This window comes from Lagenorhynchus albirostris, chromosome 10 (assembly GCF_949774975.1).
Source record: "Lagenorhynchus albirostris chromosome 10, mLagAlb1.1, whole genome shotgun sequence".
NCBI lineage: Eukaryota > Metazoa > Chordata > Mammalia > Artiodactyla > Delphinidae > Lagenorhynchus > Lagenorhynchus albirostris.
Window position 1 is genome coordinate 65,295,931 of NC_083104.1, and position 26,029 is coordinate 65,321,959.

The 26,029-nt window shown below is 46.7% G+C and overlaps 1 protein-coding gene across 6 annotated transcripts in view; it reads left to right on the forward strand.

The window, feature by feature from the left end:
• The window catches only part of ZNF76 (zinc finger protein 76), a 31,731-nt gene that overhangs the window by 3,194 nt on the left and 2,508 nt on the right, over nt 1–26,029 (forward strand). For 4 of the 6 annotated variants that reach the window (XR_009542924.1, XM_060162644.1, XM_060162643.1 and 1 more), the window contains exons 2-11: nt 15,466–15,633; nt 18,996–19,076; nt 19,192–19,269; nt 20,500–20,699; nt 22,752–22,868; nt 23,208–23,283; nt 23,877–24,002; nt 24,114–24,293; nt 25,089–25,322; nt 25,417–25,580. Coding sequence is in view for 5 of the 6 variants with exons in the window: in XM_060162644.1 (XP_060018627.1) it covers nt 15,561–15,633; nt 18,996–19,076; nt 19,192–19,269; nt 20,500–20,699; nt 22,752–22,868; nt 23,208–23,283; nt 23,877–24,002; nt 24,114–24,293; nt 25,089–25,322; nt 25,417–25,580 (1,329 nt within the window). In the remaining variant the exon portion in view is untranslated. The remainder of the gene's footprint in view (nt 1–15,465; nt 15,634–18,995; nt 19,077–19,191; nt 19,270–20,499; nt 20,700–22,751; nt 22,869–23,207; nt 23,284–23,876; nt 24,003–24,113; nt 24,294–25,088; nt 25,323–25,416; nt 25,581–26,029) is intronic. The other 2 variants (XM_060162647.1, XM_060162645.1) reach the window with 2 other exon arrangements.

Genomic DNA, 26,029 nt, shown 5'->3' on the forward strand with positions numbered 1-26,029 from the left:
GGGAACCTCTGATAATAGATCACCAAGATCACAGTCCTTTAGGTAGCAAGAAGAGAGATCTTGGAAATCCTTCTGAATAAATGTAGCCAAGTCTTCTTGACACACTTCCACTCTTCTATGCGGTTTATGAAGCTGCTTGCTGTATATGCCCTCAGGGTAGAATGCTTTGAGTGTCAACACCAGTTAGCCCCATTGTTTTCCAAGCCCTGGGAGGACTTTCCAGTCCCCTCCCACCAGAGGACTGGATGGTGAGTAGCAAAATGTGACATTAAAGATCCACTTCCAAAAGTCTATTCTGTGGGTCACCAAATTCCCAAATTTGGGAATTATTGGGAATTCCCAAATTCCCAATAATATACTTATTGGCTGTATAGCAGTAAATTCAGCAGAGGGCAGATTTAGAGTTAAGGAAGGCATAAATCTTGGGGTCTGCAAATTTTGTGGGTTGATTTCTTTAAAAGGAGCTTTCGCCTTAGATTTGTTTAATGTCTCTTAGACTATAGAACATATTCTGCCTTGGATCTTAGTTATTTGGGTACTCTTCTCACCCAACACCCACCCTCCACCCCCACTGTGGTTTCCTTGAGAACAGAAGCTGGGTTTTCTTTATCTTTTGTTATCTTAATCCTGTCCCACATATTTAGCAGGTAGTCAGTGAATACTTACTGGATTGAATGAACTCATTCAGAAATTCTGCATCAGGTACAAACAAGTGAAAACAGGTGTCTATATCTAAAACAAGTGTCTATATCTACTTTGTAGCTACAACAACCCTTCTCCCCAAATCCCTCCAAACGTGATAATGGGCAAGTCCCTTCATTTAAACATTCTGGAATTTAGACACTTCCTTTTTTAGTCATAGCTTGGGTGGGGGAATGGGTGTAAGTGCTTCTTTTTACTGTGTTTCTGGTTAGACTAGAGAGACTGGTTGACATAGTGGCTAGTATACAGTGGTAACAAGGCCAGGGTCTGTCATATGTAGACCAGTTCTCAAGAAAACAGCTAGATGAAATATTTAGCAGAGGTTGCAGAGACAATCAGAGAAGAGAAGAAATCAAAGTGGCAAAATGTTGGTAATTGTTGAAGTTGGGTAATGGGTTCGTGGAGTTCATTATACTATTCCTTCTACCTTTATGTATGTTTGAAATCCATAATAAAAAATTGGAGAAAAAAGAGGACAGCTAGGTGAACAAGTGCAAATTTAGCACTGTTCCTTGCAAAATACATCAAAACAAACGAGCTGTTGTTACTGAGTCAGTACTATTATCTTGGTTAAGTAGTATATTTAGTCCCAACCTATTTTTGACCTCTTCTGTTTGTGAGATATCATGATGCTAAATTCAAAAATTAGCACACTGCAGAAATGTATCATCCTGGCAACAAGCACCTGTGGCCTTGGTCCTGCCTTGCTTCCCAGCCCAGGTGTGGTTTCTTATGTTAATGGGCTGGACTGGGCCTGAGAAGAGGGAGAGACAGTGGGGGAAGTGAGGGAGAGATCAGAGCTCAACTAGGGTCTTCCCCTTCTGGCCTAAACCCTTCAGATTACTGGGAGATTCTAAAAGTATGGAGGTTCATTCACTCATTCGGTCATTCCACTAATGTTTGGTGAATATCTGCTGGAGGCCAGGTACTTTTCTCATACCTGGGGATAGAGCAGTGAATAAAACAGAGTTCCAGGACTTGAGGAGCTCACCTGTTGGGATGAGGCAGAAACATACCATAAACAAGTAAAATATATATTGGGAAAATTAAACAGAGAAGGAAGATAAAAAGTACCAGGAACCAGGATATTAAGTTTTAAGTAGGGTGGTCAAGGAAGGTCTTATTGAAAAGGCAACATTTGAGCAAAGACCCGAAGAAGTTGAGGTGAGCCAAACATTTATCTGAGGGAATTATATTCCAGTCAGAGGGAACAGCAAGTGCAAAAACCCTGAGTCAGGAGTATGCCTCGTATATTCAAGAAACATGAGGACACCAGTCAGTATGGCTGCAGTAGGGTGGAGAGGAGAAACATAGCAAGAGATGTGGATGTGGGAGTGGATTGGTGGTAGATCATATTAGGCCTTATAGGCCCCTGGATTTTTTGTGAATTGTGGGTGAGATGGGAGCGATTGGAGGGTCCTAGGCACCCAAGTGACATGATCTGACATAAAGGATCATTGTGGCTGCTATGTTGAGAATGAGTTGTAGGTGGCAAGAGTGAAAGCAAGGAAACTGATTAGGAAACTATTGCAATAGTCCAGGCAAGACAAGTTGGTAGTTTGTACCCAAGGTAAAGCAGTGCTAGAGTGAGAAGTGGTTGGATTCTGGATATGTTTTGAAAGAGGACCCAACGGGATTTGCTGATGGATTGGAAGTGGCATATAAAAGAAATAGAGAAGTTGAGGGTGGCTCCCTCATTTTTGGTCTGAGCAATTTAAGGATGAAGTTCGCATTTACTGAAATGGGGGAGCCTGGAAGAAGGATACATTGTAGGAAGGGGAGATAAGGAATTCACTTTTGAATATGTCAAGTTTGAGATGTTTTTGGACGTGAAGATGTTAAATAAGCAGCTGGATATACAAGTCTGTTAGACTTGCTAGTCAATTTCTGCCCTCCTGGGAACTGAAAGAACACTATTACTGGGCAAGAGACAAAGGAGTATGGTGGGAAGAACACTAGCGGCTCAGGTGTGAGACCCGGCTCTGCCACCAGGTAGCTCTGTGACCCTTTCAGACTCCTCTGGCAGCTCTGGCCTGTTTCTTCATCTGCAAAATGGTAGCTTTAGACTAGAAATGAGTTGTCTTCTCAGCTCCTCCTGTGTGAGAGTCGATGAAGTAGTGCATAGAGCAAGAGAGATAATATAACTGTACGTATATCTGAGAGGATGTTGGAAACTGCTGAGCTCTACACAGTGTAGTGGCGTTGGTGGTAAGAGGCCTCCCTTCCTTTGCTAAAGCAATACCCAGTTAGTGCCTGCCATGTTCTGGGCACTGAACTCAGGATCCGATGACAGAGAGAAGCATCCGTGCCCTCGTGGAACACTACAGTCGAACCTCCTGGTGTAGCTTCACTGCTGAGTATAGAGGGAGTAGGCTGGAGTCTGATGGTCTGGTGCGGTGTTGGCCAGGGAAAGCTTGTTCTTGACCTGGGTCTGGGAGAAAACTACGTGGATGTCGGAGATGAGGCAAGATGGTAATCCAAGTGAGGAAAAAGTGGGCATCCTAGCTAGGGCTGGAGGAAGAGCTGGGGTGGTGGGACTCAGTTACTTCCCTCCTTCGTTCTTTTTAATATTTATTTGGTTGTGCTGAGTCTTAGTTGCGGCACATGGGCTCCTTAGTTGCGGCTTGTGGGCTCCTTAATTGTGGCAGGTGAACTCTTAGTTGCAGCATGCATGAGGGACCTACTTCCCTGACCAGGGATTGAACCCAGGCCACCTGCATTGGGAGTGTGGAGTCTTAACCACTGCTCCACCAGGGAAGTCCCCCACGCTCCTTCATTCTTGCACTCAGCATTTACTCCTCTGCCAGGAACTTCTCTTAGGGAGCTTATAGTTCCGTAGCAGATGAAGGGTTTCTTTCTTTTTTTTGGCCGCACTACGAAGCAGGTGGGATCTTAGTTCCCCAACCAGGGATCAAACCTGCGCCCCCTGCATTAGAAGCACAGAGTCTTAGCCACTGGACCGCCAGGGAAGTCCCTAGATGAAGGGTTTCAAATCTGGTCTCAGTTAGATCTAATTCACAATAAGTAGGGTTGATTTAGGATTCAAATTTGAGCTAAAGAGTTTAGTTAATTATGTGGCCTAGTAGTATTATTCATTTAGTATCTGTGGGCACATTCTTTGTTTGGTGCTGATTAAGCTGAAATGCATGCTCTCCAGGAACTTAAATTATAATCAGTTTAGCAGAAAGTAGGATGTGTGATTTTCACCCCAAGAAAGTTGAGTTTAAGGAAAAAAAAAACCTGGCAGAGTAATCCCTTCACTGCATCTGGAAGCACAGACGTCTAATCCTTGTGTCATTTAGATGTTGATGCTTATATTTTAAGGAGAGTCTCTGACCAGCTAAACAAGAATACAAGATATAGGGAATTCCCTGGCGGTCCAGTGGTTAGGACTGCGCACTTCCACTGTAGGGGGCACAGGTTCAATCCCTGGGCGGGGAACTAAGATCCCACATCCTGTATGCCATGCAGTGCGGTCAAAAATAATTAATTAATTTATAAAATACGAGATATAACCTATCTTAATGATCCAGTCACTCACAAAATTAGAGTGGATATGTAACTAGCATCTTTCACTTAACAGAATGGGAAAATTTTGTTCTGGTGAGTAATAAAAAAAAAAAAAAGAACAACTGAGCTACAAATCCAAGTGCAGCTGAAGCCATTATCTTTTTTTGAAAATAAATTTATTTTATTTATTTATTATTTTTGGCTGTGTTGGGTCTTCGTTGCTACGCACGGGCTTTCTCTAGTTGTGGCGAGCTGGGGCTACTCTTCCTTGCGGTGCGCGGGCTTCTCGTTGCAGTGGCTTCTCGTTGCGGAGCGTGGGCTCTAGGCGTGCAGGCTTCAGTAGTTGTGGCTCGCGGGCTTCAGTAGTTGAGGCTCACGGGCTCTGGAGCACAGGCTCAGTAGTTGTGGCGCATGGGCTTAGTTGCTCCGTGGCATGCGGGATCTTCCTGGACCAGGGCTCGAACCCCATGTCCCCTGCATTGGCAGGCGAATTCTTAACCACTGCACCACCAGGGAAGCCCTGAAGCTATTATCTTTAACTGGTGGCCTTAAGCTACTGACAAAACCTCAGATGCCTCTTGCCCTGGCAGCTGTCAATCAAGGTATGGAAATGTGAGTGTCCGTGTGAGGGTCTCACAAATCCTATGTCTCTGTTTTGCTGCTCGAAGTGCAGGGCCTACTTGGGCTCCTCACTTATAGTTCAGAAAGATCTGGGATGTTTCAAAGCTTCAGTGTATTAGACTGACACCAGCTGGAAGTCAGAGCGCTTCTTCTACTGCTTCTTGGTTAACGCTTGCCTTCCGTAATGCTTCATCTCAGAGAAGCCCAGATGTAACTTGTTAGCCTGGTACTGTTTCTCACTGCATAACTTTTCATTTGTTGGAAGTCCCTGCTGCTTTGGGATAGCTGATAAAGCATGAGACCCATGCAGTTAAGATAAGCTCAAGGAACTGGGAGCTCCTTGAGATTGTAGAACTGACCCAAGCCTTAGATGTAGAAGGTGTGGCAGGGGTACCTAAGACCAAAGTTCTCTCTGTCTGAGAAGATCATCCTTTCAATCTAGGAGGTACTGTCCCAAAGCCACAGAAGCAGTGAGGGAGAAAAGCAGCCCCTGCTCATCTGCCACTTCAGCCAGACCCACCCTCTTGACCAGCCTGGGGACATACCAGGCTGGGGAGCCAGTATGTCCTCAGCTCCTATGTAGATTTGCCGTTGCTTCATGCTCAGCTTGATCAGGTTTCCATCTGGTAGTGAGAATGGCATCCATGAATTGGAAAGCTGAGTTTTCAGATGTGGTTTTGCTACAAACTGGTACATCATGGAATCTATCCTGTCAGCCCTGGAGTAGCCATGCCTTGTTAGGGGAGAATCATAGATATTCCTCTAGCCAACACAAGGAGTGCAAAGCTTGCTTTTAGACTTTCTTCTTTTATTCTTATATTTTTATTTATTTATTTTACATAGGTAACACATTCACAGGGCTTAAAATTTTTTTTGTAAGTGTGAAAGATATGCAGTGAAAAGTCACCCTTCCATCGCTGTGCCCGTCACTCAGTTATCCTTCCACCTTGGTTAGTAATTGCTTCACTGTCTTTCCATAGATTTTTTATGGCAGTGGCAGCATACAAAAGGCACTGTTTTGTACCTTGAAATTTTTATTCAATATATTTTGGAGATCTTCCATGTCAGTATGTAAGGAACATCCTCATTTATTTATGTCTACATAATAAGGAAGTTCTGTATTGATAGACATTTATGCTGTTTGGAATTTTTTTGCTATTATTACATGCAGGGATGCCATGAATAACCTTGGACGTGTGCCATTCTTCACACATATACGTCTACCTGCAGACTAGACATGAAGTTGCTGGGTCAGATGGTGTGTACATTTGTAATTTTGATTGATAACTGCCAAATTGCCCGACATAGAGCTTATAGCAATGAATACTCCCACCAACAATGTAGGACTGTGCCTGTTTCCCCACAGCCTCAGGGACATTGCTTTTTCCTTTTTTTTGGCCGCAGCGTGGCATGAGGGATCCTAGTTCCCCGACCAGCGATCAAACTCGCACCCCCTGCAGTGGCAGTGTGGCGCCTTAACCACTGGACAGCCAGGGAAGTCACACAGGGACATTGCTTTGAGTTAAGAATATACAGACTACCTTCAACATAGGATACTGAATCATGGGGCCCCACTGTGACACTCTATTCCACAAGACACACAAAGTACCACACAGCCCAGTTTGAAGAATACCACAATGATATATTTTAAAGAGTAACTGGACCTCTGGTGGTTATAAGAGAAGAAAGGAAGAAAAAATCCTAGAGGAAGAAGTTCCCTACCTCAGAACTTAAATTGGCATAAATTAGAGGAAGAATAGGTATCTGTCTTTGCAGAACCAAGGAGGGATGAGATGCCAGTAGTATCAATCATAGGAAGGCTGTGGGGAGAGTAAAGGAGAACTCCCAGAGGGCGGAGCTGGGCAACCAAGCAGACGGGTTTAGTGTCCACTGTAGAGCTGCCTCTCAGCTCAATGCTGGTATCTTTTCATTTCAGCGACTTTTTTTTTTTTTTAAAGATTATACCCCCTCCTTTTAGTACTACTGTTCATTTTGGCCTCTTCTGCCCTCTTCTCACTTGGAGTTTAGGTTTCTGCGAGTTGGAACTGGATGAGTGTTCAGCCTTGTCTTTTTTCACTTAGCGTTGATTTGTTAACCCTCCTCCACTAATCCAGATGGTCTTCGTGGTTCTTGTCTGAAACGTTTAAACAAGCATCCTGTGCAAGTAGCTCTTGTTTTCTGTCCATTCTTTTCGTGGGATGAATTATGAAGATGAGGTGATTAGATCTCAGATCCTGAACCTTTCCTGGTGGGGTTAAGCATTGACAGATTGTTCTCTGGAGAACCTGGAGCCCCTATAGTGCCATTAGCAATGCACGCTTGCGCCCGCCTCTCCTGGCCTTGCCAACACTGTTGGTTCAAATTATTTTTTTGTAATTAATAGACTGTTTCTTAGAGCAGTTTTAGGTTTGCAGAAAAACTGAACAGAAAGTACAGAGAGTTCCCATATACTCCCTTCTTCCCCAACCCCCCACCCCCAGTTCCCAGTTTCCCCCGCTAACATCTTACATTGGTGTAGTATATGTGCTACAATTGATAAACCAATGTTGAGGCATTATTGTTAATTAAAGTCCATAGTTTACAATTATGGTTCACTCTTTGTGTTGTACATTCTATGGGTTTTGACAAACGTATGATGTCAGTTATCCACCATTACAGAGTTATGCAGAATAGTTTCACTGCTCTAAAAATGACCTGTGCTCCACCTGTTCATCCCTCCTCCCCTCGCCCTACACCCTTGGCAACCACTGATCTTTCCACTGTCTCTATAGTTTTTCCTTTTCCAGAACATCATATAGTTGGAATGATACTATATGTAACCTTTTCAGATTGGCTTCTTTGATTTAGCAAAATGCATTTTAAGTTTCCTCCATGTCTTTTCGTGACTTAACAGCTCTTTTTATTGCTGAATAATATTCCATAGTATGAATGTACCACAATTTGTTTATTGAAAGGCATCTTGATTGCTTCCAGTTTGGGGCAATTATGAATAAAGCTGCTATAAACATCCATGTGCAAGTTTTTCTGTGGACATAAGTTTTCAACTCATTTGGGTAAATACCTAAGAATAGGATTTCTGGATCTTATGGTAAGAATATGTTTAGCTTTGTAAGAAACTGCCTGTCTTGCAGAATACCGTTTTACTCTGCCATTTTGCATTCCCACCAGCATTTGGTGTTGTCAGTGTTTTGAATTTTGGCTCCTGTAATAGGTGTGTAGTGATATCTCATTGTCTGTTGGATGTGAATACTGTTACTTTGATTTTTGGTAATTTGATAAGTATAATATCATCATGATTATTCTTTCTTGTTCTTTAATTACTAATTAAACTTTTTTTTAATATTAGTGTTTTTTGCTTATATGAATTCATATTGTAGCCTTATTTGTCCAGTGGGAATTTGATAATGGTTTTGGAGGTTTGTAAGTGTCTGCATGTGGTTTTCTTTTCTACCTAGTTTTTTCTTCTATTGTGGTAAAATACACAGAACATAAAATTTGCCATCTTAACCATTTTTAAGTGTACAGTTCTGTTACATGTGTTTTTTTTTAAATTTACATTGGAGTATAGTTGATTTACAATATTGTATTAGTTTCTGCTGTACAGCAAAGTGAATCAGTTGTACATATACATATATCCACTCCTTTTTAGATTCTTTTCCCATATAGGTCATTACAGAGTATTGAGTAGAGTTCCCTGTATTATACAGTAGGTCCTTATTAGTTATCTATCAGTTATATGTGTTTTTAATATCACGTGTTATGTTTTATTTCTTTAGTATTTTCCCCTAATGTCGAGGTTTGTTTTTTTGGGGTTTTTTTTTGCGGTACATGGGCCTCTCACTGCCGTGGCCTCTCCCGCTGCGGAGCACAGGCTCCGGACGTGCAGGCTCAGCGACCATGGCTCACGGGCCCAGCCGCTCCGCGGCATGTGGGATCCTCCCGGGCCGGGGCACGAACCCGAGCGTCCCCTGCACATCGGCAGGCGGACTCTCAACCACTGCGCCACCAGGGAGGACCCCGTCGAGGGTTTTTTTAAGCCAACTCTTCTTTTTGACTTGATTTTCTTATGCTTCAAAAGTCCAGAACTCCCTGCTTATCCTGGTTGAGATCTGGATGTTGTTCCATTTTGATGAACTGATAACATAAATGGAACCTTTTTGTCCCAGGGTGATGTTTTAAATAACATGATGTGTCTAAATAACCGTGATGATCCAGTTCCTCCTGATGCTGATGGAATGTTTCGTTTTCAAATAGCCCTTCTCAAGCCAGCAGTGATCCCAGGCTGAATTCCAGAAACAATTGAGATGTAACCTCACCATAACTGTATTAATTTGCTTGTTGATGTAAAGTGATATCCTTAGGGTAACCCTGCCAAATTGCCTTTATTCTGCACTTTTCTTTTCATGGACTAAAGGTGGGTTTGAAACTCCCCCATGATTGCTCTGTTGAATGTTTACAAACTAAGGTGTTAAAATTCACTTAAACATTTGGCCGAAAATTAGATTTTTAAGTTATCCGTTTTAGTTTAAATGAATGCCATTCTGCAGTAAAGGAGTATGCATTTTCATTGCCCTTTTGGAATTGAAAATAATCCACTTTGCCTAAATACTCCCTTTTCTGTGACTAATTCAAGCCTATAAAATTGTAGTAGCCAAATAAGAACCATACTAAAAAGTACTTTGGGCTTTTAACATCTTTGTGCCTTTTGGAAAGAGGTGTTTAGCTGATGTTTTAAATATGTTTCTGTTATTAATTTCCTGTGTTCTCTTTAGTGTTTGGAAACCCACAGAACCAAGCCTGTTTCACTAGGCTTTTTGTGTGTGCATTGAAGTCTTCTTCTATAATCACAAATACTGAGTCATTTTACTACAGCTCTTCCAAATCCCGTTCTAATTTGTTTGCCACTTGACTCCCTCAGCCTTCATCCCTCCCAACCTAATGTCGCTTTGTCCTCTCTGAGAAGTTTTCTATATTTCCAAATGAAGAATTATCTGAGTGAAAATTGTCATTTTTTTTTTTTCAAAGTTGAGCATTCTTCTCTCTCCAAGCAAATGTTCTGTTTTTCTCTTTTTTGGCTTCTCAATACAGTTGCCCTCTGGGCTGGCTGAGGCAGAGTACATAAAGCCTTGCTCCAACGACCAGGGAGTTCAGGTTAGCAGAAAATGATAGACTAGTGAACAGGTGCCTGTAGTCAAGGCGAAGCCCAGCCTGGGTGTGGATCAGATTAGATCTAAACCATGACAAAGTGGAGAAGCACAAATACGTGGCTACTCTTTCATTTCCCATCTGTCATTTCTCTTACTTTTCTGCTTTGGGGAGGCAATTTAAGCACATCTTTTTTCATAGAGAGACCTAAAGATTCTATGTGTCTAGAAAGTTTTTCTAAATGTTATCTCACTGGTAATTTAAATTTATGTTTACAATAGGAAACACATTTATATATTATGAAGCCATAAGGTTGTTTCCTGCATCAGAGCAAACAGTAGGTTAAGTTCATTTAAAAATGCAACAAACAGGAATTGGACTTGCTGCTGATTCTGGGAGTGTCCGACTCCCTTTTCATCCCTACCTTTTGTCATGCTCTTATTCCCCTCTCCCCCCTTTCCTCCAGACTGGCTCTCCCCTATACCCAGCTCAGGTCATTAGGGATCTGGTATAACTTACACCCTCCAAGGAGAAAACATAGCAGTTGCCCCTGCTCCCCCGCTCCCCCTCCTCTTTCTCAGAGGGCCACGGGAGTTATGAATCTGAAATGTCAAGTACAGGCGGGAACTGCTCAGACCCAGCCATCCTGAGGCAGTCACAAGCCTCTCTTTGGCTCTGCCAGTGTCACTGTTGTTGGTTTAGTACTGGCACAGGAGGATTCATCATTTAACAAAAGAAAGGGAGAAAAATGGCAATTAGACACTTGTACATGCCTGGCAGCCGGAACCTTCTCCTCACCTGCCGTCAGGCTGTTGGAAAGCAGCTTCAGAGGTCAGGGAAAGGTAGGAGAGCAAGAGTAGACTGTTTTAAAGGTGTATATTATGAGGCTTAAGGAGGAAAACTGTATTTAGCCTGGACATGAGAACATGTAAAAGAGTGGAGATTTGTTTTCTTTGAGTCTAAAAACTGTTATTTTGGGAAATGTGGCTACCAGCTCTTCCCTCTTTCCATGTGGCCAGGTCTAGAAGAACTGGTTTTAAGTTGCAGTGGGTGAGATGAAAGCTAAACAACCAGTATTCAAGCGTTTTGAGAGGTGATGTTGTGTCACGGTGGATTAGCAAAAGGAAGAAATGCACCAGATATTGAGAGGTATGGACTCTGCAGCCAGCCAGTCTGGCTTTGATCCTGGCTTCAGCACTAACTAGTTCTGGGACCTTGGACAAATTACTCCACCTCTAAGCCTCAGTCACCTCATCTGTAAAATGGGGATAGTGTACCTACTTCCTCATAGCATTATTTTTAAGATTAAAAGAGTTAATATAGGTAAAGTGCTTTGAACAGCAGCTGACACATATTAAGGACTATATATTTGATAAGTGTTATTAGCACGAACAATGGAAAGAATTTTAGGGTCATTTGGACCAACACTTTATTTTACAGATTAAGAGGCAGTCACAGAAGATAGAATCGAGGTTAGAAGACTTTCTGCAGACTTCTGGTCCCGAGCTGTTGCCAGTACTCTTGGCTGTTTTAGAAATACCCATTACTTCAAAAGCATATCCCTTTTGGTTCCTCTTCCATCCTCTTCCTCAGAGCCAGAATTTCTCGAGTACTTCCTGTGTGCCATCACTGTGCTAAATGCTGACATATGTGACCTCATTTCATCCTTACAGCAACGTTTGAAGAAGGCGTCACGATTATCCTCATTTTTTAGAAGTAGCCTCTAAGTTTCAGAGAGGTTCAGTTAGTTTCCAAGGGTACACAGCATCAAAGAGGTAAAGTCTGGATTAGAACCAAGGCTGACACCAGAGCCTGTGTTTTTAACCATGGCACAGATTTTCCTCAGAAAGTCTCAATAGAATACAGATGAGCTAAATCAAACCAACCATTGCTTCAGCAGTCACAGGGCCCAGCCATAAAGATCTGAGGCCATTTTGTAATCCCTTTTCAACCTACAGTCTGCTTTGTTTTCCGACCTAGGTCTCTCAGGTGTATTCTTATTTCTGACACAATGCTGTTTATATGAAAACAGGTTACCAAAAGAACTTCTCTCCCTGATCAAGAGAATGAAAGTTGAAGGTCCTGGAGCAGATGAAAAGAGGCCAGGACCAGAGCTTTCATGAAATAGGGACCATGTGGGGGTTATCAGGACTCTGGGCAACATTGGGGTCACTGCCAGGATCCTAGTAGACCAAAGAAGAGGAGTCAGATGTGGGAATTCCTAGGCCAGTGGTTCTTTACCTCCTTTAATCCCTGTAAGATTCAGATGACAGTCATGGACTCTCTTCAGAAAAATGTACAAGCTCACACACCATAAAAGTTTTACCAGGTGGCTTCAGGGTTCATAAACTCCAGCTAAAAACCTCTGTATTAGGCAGCAGAGTAGATTACTTAAGAGCCCACTCTGGTGCCAGATGGCCTGGATTCAAATCCTCTTCTTCCATTTATTAGCTGTGCAACCTTGAACAAGTTAATGGCTTGGGCTTCAACTCCCTCAACTGTAAAATAAGGATAATAATAGTATTTAATTAAAGGACCATTTGGGGGATTAAACGAGTTACTATATGTAAATGCCTAGTACATGGTTAGCTCTCCAGCAGTATTCACTATTAGTGGTAGTAGTATTGCTATCCCCAGAGCTTAGCCCATTCAGTAAATGTTTATGGACAGAATGAATGAATAAAGATGCCAAGTCTAGGGTAGAGTATCCCAACCATTGTGTCACAACTGGGCCATAGTTTTGTCAAAATACTGATCCAATCAGCCCTTTGGGCTGCCAAAGCCCTAGCTGCTTGCTCCTGGCTTCAAGCAGCAGCATCCAAAGTGTGACATACAAATATCCTTCTCTCTGGGTGCCCTGATGTGAAGACAGTTTGGGCAGCACTGATTGAGATCAGCTGGCAGGTAGTGAGAACCAAGCAGGAAGTCCAGACTCCAGGTCCAGGAGAATTCTATGGATGGGTGGCAAAGAGAATCTTAACCCCTGAGCCTAGAGCAGAGGCTCTAGTACGCTCTGTACTACGGCAGACGCAGAGCAAGTGCTGCCAGTAGGACACTCCAGCACTTCCCTCCTGGCACGAGGACCTGGTAAGTCACTGAACAAGGAATTGTGGAGAGCCCACAGTGAACCAGGAGCCAGGCTGGAGCCCAAAGTCTTGTATAGGCAACATGTGTTAAAGAGGTAGTGATAAGTACTGAAGTAGGTGACTCCAGGATTGTGAGTGCCAGGAAGAGGTAGTAGCCAGGGCTGCAGGGACTTATAAGGTGACCAGCCTTGCCTGCAAGGAGAATGAATTCTTAGGGTGATAGGAAGCCACTGAAGAGTTTTAATCAAGGAAGTGGTAGATTTAGATCTGTACATAGACATTCTGACACAGTATTACAAAATGAATAGGAAACAGGTAACGATTTATTGAGGACATATGTTAGGAGGCTCTTACATTAGTCAAGAGGTGCAAGGTGATACTCATCTGAAATTAGGTACCTAGACTTGTCTATCTTTTAATTTTTTAAATTAAGGTATAATTGACATACAACATTACATTCGTTTCAGGTGTATAACATGATTCGCTATCTGTATATATTGTGAAATGATCACCACAGTAAGTCTAATTAACATCTGTTCTCTTAGCAACTTCCAAATGTGCATTACAGTATTATTAACTGTAGTCATCATGCCGTACATTACATCCCCCAGGACTTATTTTATAACTGGAAGTTTGTACCTTTTCTCTCCCTTTACTCATTTTACCTACCCCCAACCCCTGCCTCTGGCAATTACCAATCTGTTCTCTGTATCTATGAATCCATTAGTTTTCTTTTTTAAGACTCCACATGTAAGTGAGATCATAGTGTTTGTTTTTTCTCTGCCTGAATTATTTCACTTAGCATAATGTCCTTCCTCAGGGTACATCCATGTTATCGAAATGGCAAGATTCCATTCTTTTTTGTGGCTGAATAATATTCCATTGTGTGTGTGTGTGTGTGTGTGTGTGTGTGTGTGTGAGTGAGTGTGACAACTTCCTTAGCCATTCACCTGTCAGTGGACACTTAGGTTGTTTCCATGTCTTGGCTATTGTAAATAATGCTGCAATGAACATGGAGGTGCATATATCTTTTCAAGTTAAGGTTTTTGTTTTCTTTGGACAAATACCCAGAAATGGAATTCATGGATCAAATTTTTAATTTTTTGAGGATGCTCCATACTGTTTTCCATAGTGGCTACATCAATTTACATTCCCACCAATAGCACACAAGGGTTCCCTTTTCTCCACATCCTTGCCAACACTTGTTTTTTTCTTGTCTTTTTGGTAATAGACATTCTGACAGGTGTGAGGTGATATCTCATTGTAGTTTTGATTTGCATTTCACTGGTGATGAGCGATGTTGAACATCTTTTCATGTACCTTTTGGCCATTTATATGTCTTCTTCGGAAAGATGTCTTTTCAGATCATCTGCCTATTTTTCAGTTGGATGGTTTGGCTTTTTGCTATTGAGTTATATGAGTTCTTTGTATATTTTGCATATTAACCCCTTATCAGATACATGATTTGCAAATATTTTCTCCCATTTAATAGGTTGCCTTTTCATTTTGTTGATTGTTTCCTTTGCTGTGCAGAAGCTTTTTAGTTTTTTAGTCCCATTTGTTTATTTTTGCCTTTGTTTCCTTTGCTTTGGTGACAAATCCGAAAAAAATCATTCCAGGACTGATGTCACGGAGCTTACCACCCATGTTGTCTTCTAGGAGTTTTATGGTGTCAGGTCTTACATTCAATTCTTTAATCCATTTTGAGTTAATTTTTGTGTATGTTGTAAGATGGTGGTGTACCTAGACTTCTGAGGAAAAAGGAGGAATCAAGAATGGCCCTACTGGGAATTCCCTGGTGGTCCAGTGATTAGGACTCAGTGCTTTCAGTCTGAGGGCCCAGGTTCAATCCTTGGTCCAGGAACTAAGATCCCTCAAGCCATGTGGCCAAAAAAAAAAAAAAAAAAAAGAATGACCCCCACTGATTCTGGGTGGCTGGACAGTTCTGGACAGTGGAACAGTTCTTGGGGTAGGGAACATTGTGTGTTCTGTTGGGGACTTGTGCTGTTTTTGATGCCTGTGTGATATTTACAAGGCTGGTGAATGGATAGATCTGAGCACAGGAGAGATGTCAGAATGGTCACAGAGAACCAGCAGCAGTGGGGTTGGCCGCCTGCCTTCAGTGGGGCTCCCTTCTAAGGGGAGCGAGTTTAAAAGTGGGTTTTGATTAATGAAATCTTACTTTACAATCAATTTGGCTGGCATGCTTCTCTTGCATGCTCAACCTTTAGAATTCTTAAGTGTGTATATTTTGAACTCTCTTAATAAAAACCAACATAGTTCTCTACTTTGAAAAATTCACCTCTTTTTCTTCTTGGCTGGCCTCCTTCACAGTCACTGTGTGTCCTTGCGGCAGGAGGAAGCCGTGCAGCTCATAATATGACACTGTCCGTTTTCTCAGATTTGTGACGCCAAAGGAAATCTCTGACCTCAGCTGTGGCTCTCAGTGCTGGGAAGAGACAACTTCATGTCTGAGTGTACGAGCAGGAGTTTGCCATGGAGAGCTTGGGGCTGCAGACGGTGACCCTCAGTGACGGGACGACGGCCTACGTCCAGCAAGCTATCAAAGGTATTTCCGGGGACCTCAGAATCCCACCCTGTCCCTGTCCCAGAGTCTCACGACCATCCTGCCTTCCGGCCTGCTTGCCACAACCTGCTCTGCGTGAGAATCTCTCAAGGTGATTGATGGAAAGGGAACTCCTTAAAATGAAATGCCACGTAGGCAGGCTAGAAAATCAGACTAGCCTAGCTATAGGAGCCAAGACCTCTGAAAGGCAGTTTCCTGACATGTGGTGAGTGGTTCATAAATATTTCTGGAATGGATGAACACAGTGCTGGTTGTGACTTCCTGCTTTTCCAGTTTCTCAGTGCTTTCTAGAAGCAGTTCATTTTAATTTAAGCAAGTTTAAGCAGTCAAACTATCTTCTGAGCATCTACCATGTACAAGATACTCTTCTAGGTTCAGAGGGGCACCCAGGCATAGATCTCATGCCTTAGACCCCACTAGGGTGACCAGAAATAAAAATACAGGGCACACAGTTAAATTTTTTTATTTTATTTTATTTTATTTATTTATTTTTATTTTTGGCTGCGTTGGGTCTTCGTTGCTGTGCGCGGGCTTTCTCTGGTTGTGGTGAGCGGGGGCTACTCTCCACTGCGGTGGACGGGCTTCTCATTGCAGTGGCTTCTCTTGTTGTGGAGCACGGGCTCCAGAGCGCAGGCTAAGTAGTTGTGGCGCACGGGCTTAGTTGCTCCGTGGCATGTGGGATCTTCCCGGACTAGGGCTCAAACCCATGTTCCCTGCATTGGCAGGCAGATTCTTAACCACTGTGCCACCAGGGAAGTCCTAGTTAAATTTTAATTACAGATAAACAACGAATAATTTTGTAGTATAAGTATGTTCCACATACTGCATGAGGAAGACATGTATAAACATGGGATTAAATATTAAAAACAGTAACATAATAACACCAAGTACTAAAAAAAACTTCATTGTTTATCTGAAATTCAGATTTACCTGAAATTCAGATTCTCAAGGAGGGCGTGGAGTCAGAACAGAGCGTTGTTGAAGGGCAGGGCCTTCTGGCCAGGGACGCTCACCATCCTAACAGCCTCTTTCTTTCTCGCCAGCATTCTCAGGCTTGCCAGATGGCATGCGTGTCTTTCTTGGACAGCACTGGCCAAACACCGCCTCATTCCTACTCTTTATTTTGTCATTTCTGGACTCTGTAAGCACCGCCATCCACATGACTGCACTGTCATTGTAACATTGCCCTCCTTCATTTCAACACATTGTCGAAATGTATTTCAGGTCCCAAGCTTACAGATAAATTGTTTGTTGATTTCATTTTAAATCATCTGCTTCCTGACGACGACAAAGAGGCCCCTTAAACTCATCAATAAGCTCGTTCCATATGATGATGTATGGGTCTGGCTGGCTTCATTTTTGTGGTAATGGAACTTCTCTAGAATACTTGTGAAGCCTGCAACCCTCTGTTTGCAGACTTCCCATCACAGGTCTTGCCCCTTTGCAGCAGTCTCAGTGGGATAGAAGAACTTAGGAACTATAGTTGGGGCTGTGTTTACTCTGTGGACCCAGGTAATTCCCATGCCTCAGTCTTCTGTTACAAATTAATGGTTGACTGAATGAATACAAAACAAGTGGCAACACTTGGCCTGAGAAAGCCACACTCTTTTCTTACATCTTGTCTTCTTATGTCTGGATCTCTTTGTCTCCCCCACCTCTCCATTTATATCTTCCTCTTGTCACTCTTCCTGGCTCTGTTCTCTGCCTCCTCCATGGTGCTGTAGTGTGTGCTTACACGAGTGCACACACACACACACACACACACACACACAACAGATTTCACACTGCTGAGAGCAGAGTTGGCCCTCAGGAACCAGAACCTCACTGTCCTGAAAGGCAGCTCTCTTGCTGGTGAGCTCCTCTGATGCTCTTGACCAGGACACTTTCATCTCTGTCAGCAGGCAGCTCTGCCTGGGCCCAGCTTAGCCAGCCGGAAGCCCTAAAATTTTATGACAGTTACCTATAATTAGGGTAAGCGTGAAACCTGTTGTTCAAAGCCGACACTTTGGAGAGTGGAAGAGCGTGCTGTGAATAAAGGTGCTGGCACCGTTCCAGGCAAACCGGAACGTACAGTCACCTCTGTAGTGGGGAATGAGGGCCCTGACGGTCAGCTCTTCTCCCCCCTGCCTCTCCCCATTGTCATCTCTGCTTGTTAAAGGAAATTCTAGATTGAAATTTTTTCCCAAATAACTCTTCTCAACATCTTGTTTCCCGCCTTGAAGCAGAACCCACTCCGCTAGCAGAAGCTCTGATGACACTTTCAGAACCCCATGTACTGGTGCCCTTGCCAGGACAGCTAAAGTGTTAAAAGGCAGGGTAGCTTACTGCTTGCTGGGCGGGAGGGAAGAGGGGGAGTCGCTCTCCCCTCGTCTCAACTGCCTTTCACTCCTGCTTCTTATCTTTGTCTCCACCTTACCTGCCTCTGGCTGGGTTGTAGAGCTGTTAGTTATTGACCCAAGAAAACTCAGTTTGGGGACAAGTTTGGGAATTCTTCTGAGTGGGAGACATCAGCAGAGGTGAGCCAGAAGTAGCTGTCTGGTCCTTCTCCCACATCATAGGAGCTCAAATTCCTAAACCTGAAACTTGTAAAGAAAGGAACAAAGAAAGCATTTGTCATTAAGTCTTCAGTCTCCCTTTCCTTCTTCCCTTTCTCACTTCCTTTACCCCTTCTCCCTCTCGAACTCACTGGACATAAGGAGAGGCCTATCTAATTCTAATTCTAAACCTAAGAGCCTTTGCTCTTAGAAGAGGAAACTGAGGCACAGGGAGGTTAAATAAGGTGTCCAAGATCACACAGCTAGTAAGAGATAGAGCTGAAATTCAAACCCAGGAGGCCTGGACTGGTTCCAGAGTCCACTGCTTTTAACCTCTAAGCTATATTGCCTTATCAGAGGGTCTAGGTCTTGGCATACTGCCACAGTGGGAGACAAGGGAATGTATTTTGATTTAGTTAGTTTGAGTCAGATCTGAACTTTGACGCACTGGGGCCTTCCCACATTTCAGGGCATCCTTTGTTTGCCATTTAGCTCAATCTCAGCAGCTTACTGCCAGGTTGGAAGTCCCTACTTTGCCAGGTGTGGGTAGAATAATAAAGGAAGTTGCTCCTCCTGTGAGTGACAGGAAGGGAATCTGCTGGGAGCTATAGGGTTCCTCATGGCAGGATGTCTCTACCCCCGGTACCTCTGAGGCACAGGCCTGGGAGGGAGGGAATGAGGTAACATGGAGAATGTCACCTGTGCTTAGACACACGGTCTGTGCCTCCAACAGGCCTCTGCTAAAACAGGCATGTGTCCCTCAGCCCTCTTCTGGGCTTGGCCCGCTTCTCTCCATTTCCACCTCCACAGGAGAGAAGCTTCTTGAAGGGCAAGTGATCCAGCTCGAGGACGGGACCACTGCATACATTCACCAAGTGACAGTGCAGAAAGGTGAGGGCATCCTGAGACACCCCTGCCTCATGAGGCAGGCCCGGCAGCCCCCACTGAAGGACCCACCTCTGTGACACGGAGCTCCAGAGAAAGGCAGGCATTGCTCTCGTTACAGAACCTCTTTCCTTTGAGGATGGACAGCCCGTGCAGCTGGAAGATGGCAGCATGGCCTACATACACCGCACACCCAAAGGTGGGGTCACAGTTATCACGACTGGCAAGAAGGAAGGGAAGCAGACCTGGCAGAGGTTGGGGGTTGGAGCTGTGCACCCTGGGAGCTGGGGCAGAGACATGGAGCTGTGGTCTCCAAGCTCACCTGCATCAGCAGGCTCGCCTGCCTTCCCTGGCGTGGACCACAGGAACAGCTGTTTCTGCCCCCGGGAGGCTGAGCACGGGGGTCTGCAGCCTGGGCCTTGATGGCGGCTTTGGCTCCAGCACAGCCACAAATTCTTAGGGCTTTAAATAGGACCCAATGACGTCATCGAAGACCAGGACTAAAAACTTAACTATCATTTTTTTAAGAATTAAGCTTTTAAGGTATTGAAGAATAATTGATTATTCCTTCTACAAGTAGTTTCTTGAGCAATTATTGCGTGCCAGGCATGGTACTAGGTGTGGAGTATATAAGAGAGAACAGAGTTGGACATAGCCCTTACTCTCCTAGAATCTAGTGGGGGAAATAGGCCTGAAATGAACCATCATGATGAACTGATCATTGCAAACGGGGTTCAGGCTCAGGGAGGGCTTCTCTGGGGAAGTGACACTTGAGCTGAGAGCTGGAGGGTGAAGTGGGCTTAGCTGGGGAAGAGCAGTGGTAGGGAGGCTTCAGTACCCCAGACAAAAGGAACAGCATGTATGGTCCAGAAACGGGGGTGGGCGGGGAGAAAGAACGGCACGTCCAAGGAACTACTAGGAGCTCAAGTCCTGGGGGTGAGGGCAGAGTGGGTGAGATGAAGCTGAATAGAGAGGCCGGGAGCCAGAGCACTGGAGCTTCAGGATAAGGGTTTTGGTCTTTATCCTGAGACAGATGCAACATGGTTGAACTGTTTAGAGCCTCAGGTAACGTGATCGCATTTGTGTCCTGCAGAGATCCCTCTGGATGCTCTGCTGCCTGGAGGGAATGAGGGGGTGAAGGGCCACCAGTTAGGAGGTTCTTGTGGTCATCTAGGCCAAGATGATGGTCCCCTTGGGTCCTCACGGAGCTTGTGGGTTCCCAGTCGGTACTCCATAGGAGACCTCATCCTTAGGAGAGGCTGCCCCAGAAGGAAGGCCAGCCAAAGTGAATCGCCAAAGTGAGGGACCAGGAGAAACCCGAGGTTAAAACCCTCCTTGGTGTATGTACCTCTCGTTACCTTAAAGCCCAGGTCCCAGCCGCGTCTTTTGCCCTTGTGCAGCATCTGGGCTAACCGCATGTTCCCTGCAGAGGGCTATGACCCCAGTGCCCTGGAAGCCGTCCAGCTGGAAGACGGCTCCACTGCCTACATTCACCACCCCGTGGCTGTGCCATCCGACAGCACCATCCTGGCCGTGCAGACAGAGGTGGGCTTGGAGGACCTGGCCACAGAGGATGATGAGGGCTTCAGTGCGGACACAGTGGTGGCCCTGGAGCAGTACGCCAGCAAGGTGAGCTCTTTTGGCCCTGCCAAACCTGCCACCTTTCTAGAGGACAAGGGCAGTCCTGTGCCTGGACATGGCCGGGACTACTTCCTTTGCCCCTCCACACTGGCTCCCCCGACTTATCTCTCACACGTCATCGTCTCGGATAAGCATCACAGCCTGGCCAGGGCCGCCGACAGCTGTGTATACTCAACGCTTGTTTATGCTGTCTGTGCAGAGGGAAGGCAGCTGTAGGAAACAGCGATATCCGTACGGTGGGAATTTAGGCCCAGCTTCACTTTGGCTGTACTGTCTGAGAAAGCTCTTGCCTTGCCAGTGAATTTTATTAGTTTTCCAGTCCACGGAGGTCAGATGTTCTTGTATTTATTTCTTCTCTGCGACTTATTAAGTCATTTGGGAAAATAACCTCAGTAGGCAGTGACAAGAGCAGATGTAACAGAGCAGCTGGGATTCTTGGAACACAAGGCTTGCACAGTAGCTCAGCTGCAAAGAAAAAGGATCTTGGCTTTCCAAACATCAGTCAGTCTAAGCTCTCTCTGCTGGGGCCGTGGTCCTGCCCGTAGGGGGAACGGGTACAGAGATCTGTGAGCTTTCCAAACCAGGGTGTTCCCTCTCCCCATGAACAGCAGCGCCTCAGGGCAGATGTGGCAGGGCTTCCTGGAACACCCGTTTTACCCAAAGATTGGGGGGAGTTATTTTTATAATAAAACTAATGTGGCTGTATCATAAAAGAGAAAAGGAAATCCTCGTGTCTTTTCAAATTGAAGCACAAAACTTTGCAGTAGGCCCCTCTGGGCTATGCCCACTCCCACTCCAGTTCCTTCAGGTGTATTTTAGAAGCCTAATTTGAGGCTTACGGACGTTGGAAAGACAACTGAGCTTTAAATTGTGAGCCCTGAGATCTGTGCTGGCTCTGCCTCTACCTAGTCTGACCTTGGGTAAGTCACTCCCCTCCTAGGCCTCAGCTTGTTCCTGTCTCATACGATGAGAGGGGGCCAGATGATCTCAGAGGTCGCCTCCAGCCCTGAAGTTCCTTGATTCCCTTCATTACCTCAAGAGCCAGTGGGACGTGGGAATGAAATCCGAACGCCTGAGCGGGTTAGCCTGCCGAGCAGGCCTGGCCACCTGTGACCCTCTCCTGCCACCCACCAGCTGCTTAAGTATCCATGGAACTTTGTCAGCTGCTTGACCCCTTGACCTGGAGCTGACTAGACAGACCTTGCCATGGATTTGGTCTCCCTCTTTTGTGTCCTGCTCACCACGACTTCCAGAGTTCTGTTTCAGGAGCTCCTTGGAAGGCCATAGTGTCCCAGAAACAAAGACTGAGGGACAGTCCCAGCAGGACTCTGCCCAGGAAAGCAGAAGAACAGTAAGGGCTCCACGAAGCCAGAGGCTGGTGTGAAAAGGGTGTTCGCAGGAGAAAGGGAAGGGAACGACTTGTTAGATAGCCGGGTGCCGTGGTTGGAGCTGAGGCTTCTGGTGGGACTTTCGGGCCCTGCCCTGGGCGCTTGTGCAGTTTGTTGATTGTGACCACCTCACTTCCGGTGAACGCAGGTGAGCTCATCCCCACAGCAGGCCACTTGTTAATGCCCCTTCCAAACACAGGTTTCCCCCAGGGAGGGAGGGATCTCCTCCCATCAGAGGATAAACATGTCCAGAGTTGCGCCTCCTAGGTTGGTGGTCAAAAGAAGGGGCAGCTGGCATGTGGAGTCACCACCCAGCTCAAGTGTGGCTGTTCAGACCGCTCCTCCCCTACCTTACCTAGCCGTCTAAGAGATGCCCTTTCTCCCAAAGCTGTCACAGCCCCTATGACATTTAGTCATTCCTCTATCCATCAGAGCTGGGTGGTGACTCCACGTGCCAGCCCCATTTCTTCTGCAGCATGCCCTGGTGTCTGTTCCATCTATCTGGATCTGTCACCCAGGTTGCACTTCTCCCCTTTGGTAGGTTTAACCCTATTTATTGGGTCTTAAGGGGCCAGCTGGGTCCTGTGTCCTACCTCTTCCCTTCTTTCATTGAGGAGAATACATATAGGGACCCCAAGATTTTTTTCCTCAGGTTCTGCATGACAGCCAGGCTCCCCATAATGGCAAAGGACAGCAGGTTGGGGACAGAGCATTCCGCTGCGGCTACAAGGGCTGTGGGCGTCTCTATACCACCGCTCATCACTTAAAGGTAAGGTTGCTGCAGAGAGCTTTTAGCTTTGCCATCTTCCCAGCAGGCTGTAATTCTGCCTTCCCGCTTTGACTGGAACTGGTCCCTGACCTCGAGTTGCTCATTGCCTCCTGGAAGGAAGAGATGAGTGTACAGAAAAGTCAGCACAGGGGGCTTTGACACACATGAAGAATGCAGGAGGGAAGAGAATCAGGGAAGGGTCTCTGGAGGGGGCATCTCAGCTGAAGAGGAAGGAAAATAAAGGAGGTGGCCAATGCTGATACTCCGGGCCCTAACGAGAACTAAACTGCCCATTCATACCCTTGTCCCTTTGAATTACATGATTGCTTGTCCTCACAGGTACATGAGAGAGCTCATACAGGTGACCGTCCATACAGGTGTGATTTCCCCAGCTGTGGAAAGGCCTTTGCCACAGGTAACCTACCTGGATGGGGACCAAGGTGGACTGCTTCCAGTTGAGGGGAGAGGGTTCTAGATTAGCTCTGGCAACTCCCTCACGGAAGCCAAGCACCAGGCTGCCTTTCTGGAGAAACTGCTGTCGGAGTGCTCTGATGCAGGGCGCCGTCTCTGGAGGAAACCCTGTTACAGAGGCAAGAGGCAGCAGGAGCTGGGGGTTGGCAGAGAGACCTGCCTCTGCGTCAGCCCTGATACCCACCAGCTGGGGGTGCCGGGTGGTCGGTTGAATCCCTCTAGGCTTCATTTTCCCTCTGAATTGAGGCCCTTTAGCCATAGGTTCTCTAGGTTCCCTCTTACACTGGTTCTGGAACGGCACCAGCTTCCCCTGGAGAGGGAAGGAGAGCAGAGTGGGCTTCTCCGGCCCCTCTTACCTGCCCAGCCAGGAGTGGGATAGAGGCAGACACAGGCTTCTTGTGCCAGAGGAGGTCCGGAGCCTCGCCGAGCAGACCTAAAGATGGAGAGCCTCTGAATTAGGAAGAAGAGTTGGTGGAGGATGAGGCCCCACCCAATGCTCTTCTCACCCCTCCTTCCCTCCCTCCCACACGCGGACAGGATATGGGCTGAAGAGCCACGTGCGCACCCACACTGGTGAGAAGCCATACAAGTGCCCAGAGGAGCTGTGCAGCAAGGCCTTCAAGACCTCCGGAGACCTGCAGAAGCACGTCCGGACCCACACCGGTAGGCTGGGCCCTGCCCGCCCTGCCCCGTTCAGACCCGGCTCTGAGCCCAGGGCTCGCCCTGCTCCGTGAGACCCCTTCAGAGCCACCCTCACACAGCCCATCTCCACAGGTGAACGCCCCTTCCGGTGCCCCTTTGAGGGCTGTGGCCGCTCCTTCACCACATCTAACATCCGCAAGGTACATGTGCGCACCCACACGGGCGAGCGGCCCTACACCTGCCCCGAGCCCCACTGTGGCCGTGGCTTCACCAGTGCCACCAACTACAAGAATCACGTGCGCATCCACACAGGTGGGCCAGCTGGCATGCAAGGACCACCCCTGAGGCCCCAGCCCCCTCTACCATAGGCTTCTGACCTAAACATGTTCTCGACGCGCAGCCCAGAACGCCATTCCAGGCTGGTCCGTGGGCAGGGCACGGGGTTTCGGTGGTTTCGGCCATATCCCCAGAACCACTCTTTCACTTGCAGTGAGCGGTTCCTCCTTCAGCAGTTAGGTCCAATCTGATGGGCATTGCTGGCCCTCTCAGCTCCCTGCTGCCTCTCTATACCCACCCGAAATTCTCCCCCTCCAGCTGAGCTCCCAGAAAAAGCCCAGGGTCAGGCGTGATGGGGAAAAAGCAGAGGGAAATGTCATCTTCAGCTCCTCACCTCATCCACTGTCCATGTGACTCCTGTGTATCCTCACCCTCCCCAGTGTTACGTCCCTGTCCAGCCTTCTGTGTCATCTCCCAGACGCATGTGTCCCCTCACTCTCCCATCGTACCTGACATATCAGTCACCCCTCTCTATCTCCTGCCTCTTCTGTTCACAAGCCCCCAGCGCCCCCCACCAGCCCCTTCACTAGCCTCGGCCTTGCCCCTGCCATTTTCTCTCCACCTCGTCTCTGGGCTCCGTGGTCCCACACTCACATCCCCTCTGCCTTCCACTGGCCACCTTCCCCAACTCTGTCCATTCAGAGTCCCAGATCTCAGTCCCTCTTCCTCCCTCTGGCTCTCCCTTCACCAACCCTGTCCCCCGCTCCTATCCCCTTAGTTTCCCCTTTGCCAGCCCCAGGTCCCACCCCCCTCACAGCCCAGTGTCCCCAGGGGAGAAGCCATACGTTTGCACGGTGCCAGGCTGCGGGAAGCGCTTCACCGAGTACTCAAGCCTGTATAAGCACCATGTGGTGCACACACACTGCAAGCCCTACACCTGCAGCACCTGCGGCAAGACCTACCGGCAGACCTCTACCCTGGCCATGCACAAGCGCAGCGCCCACGGCGAGCTGGAGGCCACGGAGGAGAGCGAGCAGGCCCTTTATGAGCAACAGCAGCTCGAGGGTGAGGGGCGTGGGCAGGAGGTGAGAGTGGGGACAAGCCGGGCCTCCCCGTGACCACCTGGTGGCAGGTGTCAGCCTGGGCTCTCCTCTCCCAGCCGCCTCTGCAGCCGAGGAGAACCCGCTACCCAAACGACCCCGCATTGCTTACCTGTCGGAGGTGAAAGAAGAGGGTGATGACATCCCTGCCCAAGTGGCTATGGTGACCGAGGAAGATGGGGCCCCCCAGGTGGCTCTGATCACTCAGGATGGTGCCCAGCAGGTACAGACCCTGGGGGTAGAGGTAGGGTGGGCCACTCTGGCTGGTACCCTCTCCCACTGTCTCTGGGGAGCTCCAAGTTCTAACAGCCCTACGTCCACCCAGTTTCTCTTTTTTAGCCTTATGGATCTCAGAGCTGAGGCCGAGGGTACCAAGTCTTGTAACACAGCACCCCCCTCTTCCTCATGCTTCCAGCTCAGTCTCTGTGACTTCTGGAGCACAGTTAGTAGTTTCCCTCTTTACTTGGAGGATGACAGGTCCCGTTCATCTGAGTGAGACACTTGGATGTCCTTCTCAAGAGAGACATGTCGGTACATGGGCCAGAGCATGGTGTGGGATCTGGAAACTTGGCATTTCTAGCCAGCAGTATAACCTGACGTTTGTCAGCACCCTCACTGTCAAGTGCACTTATGACTTTCAGGGTTGATAGGAGGATGAAATTAGGTGGAGAC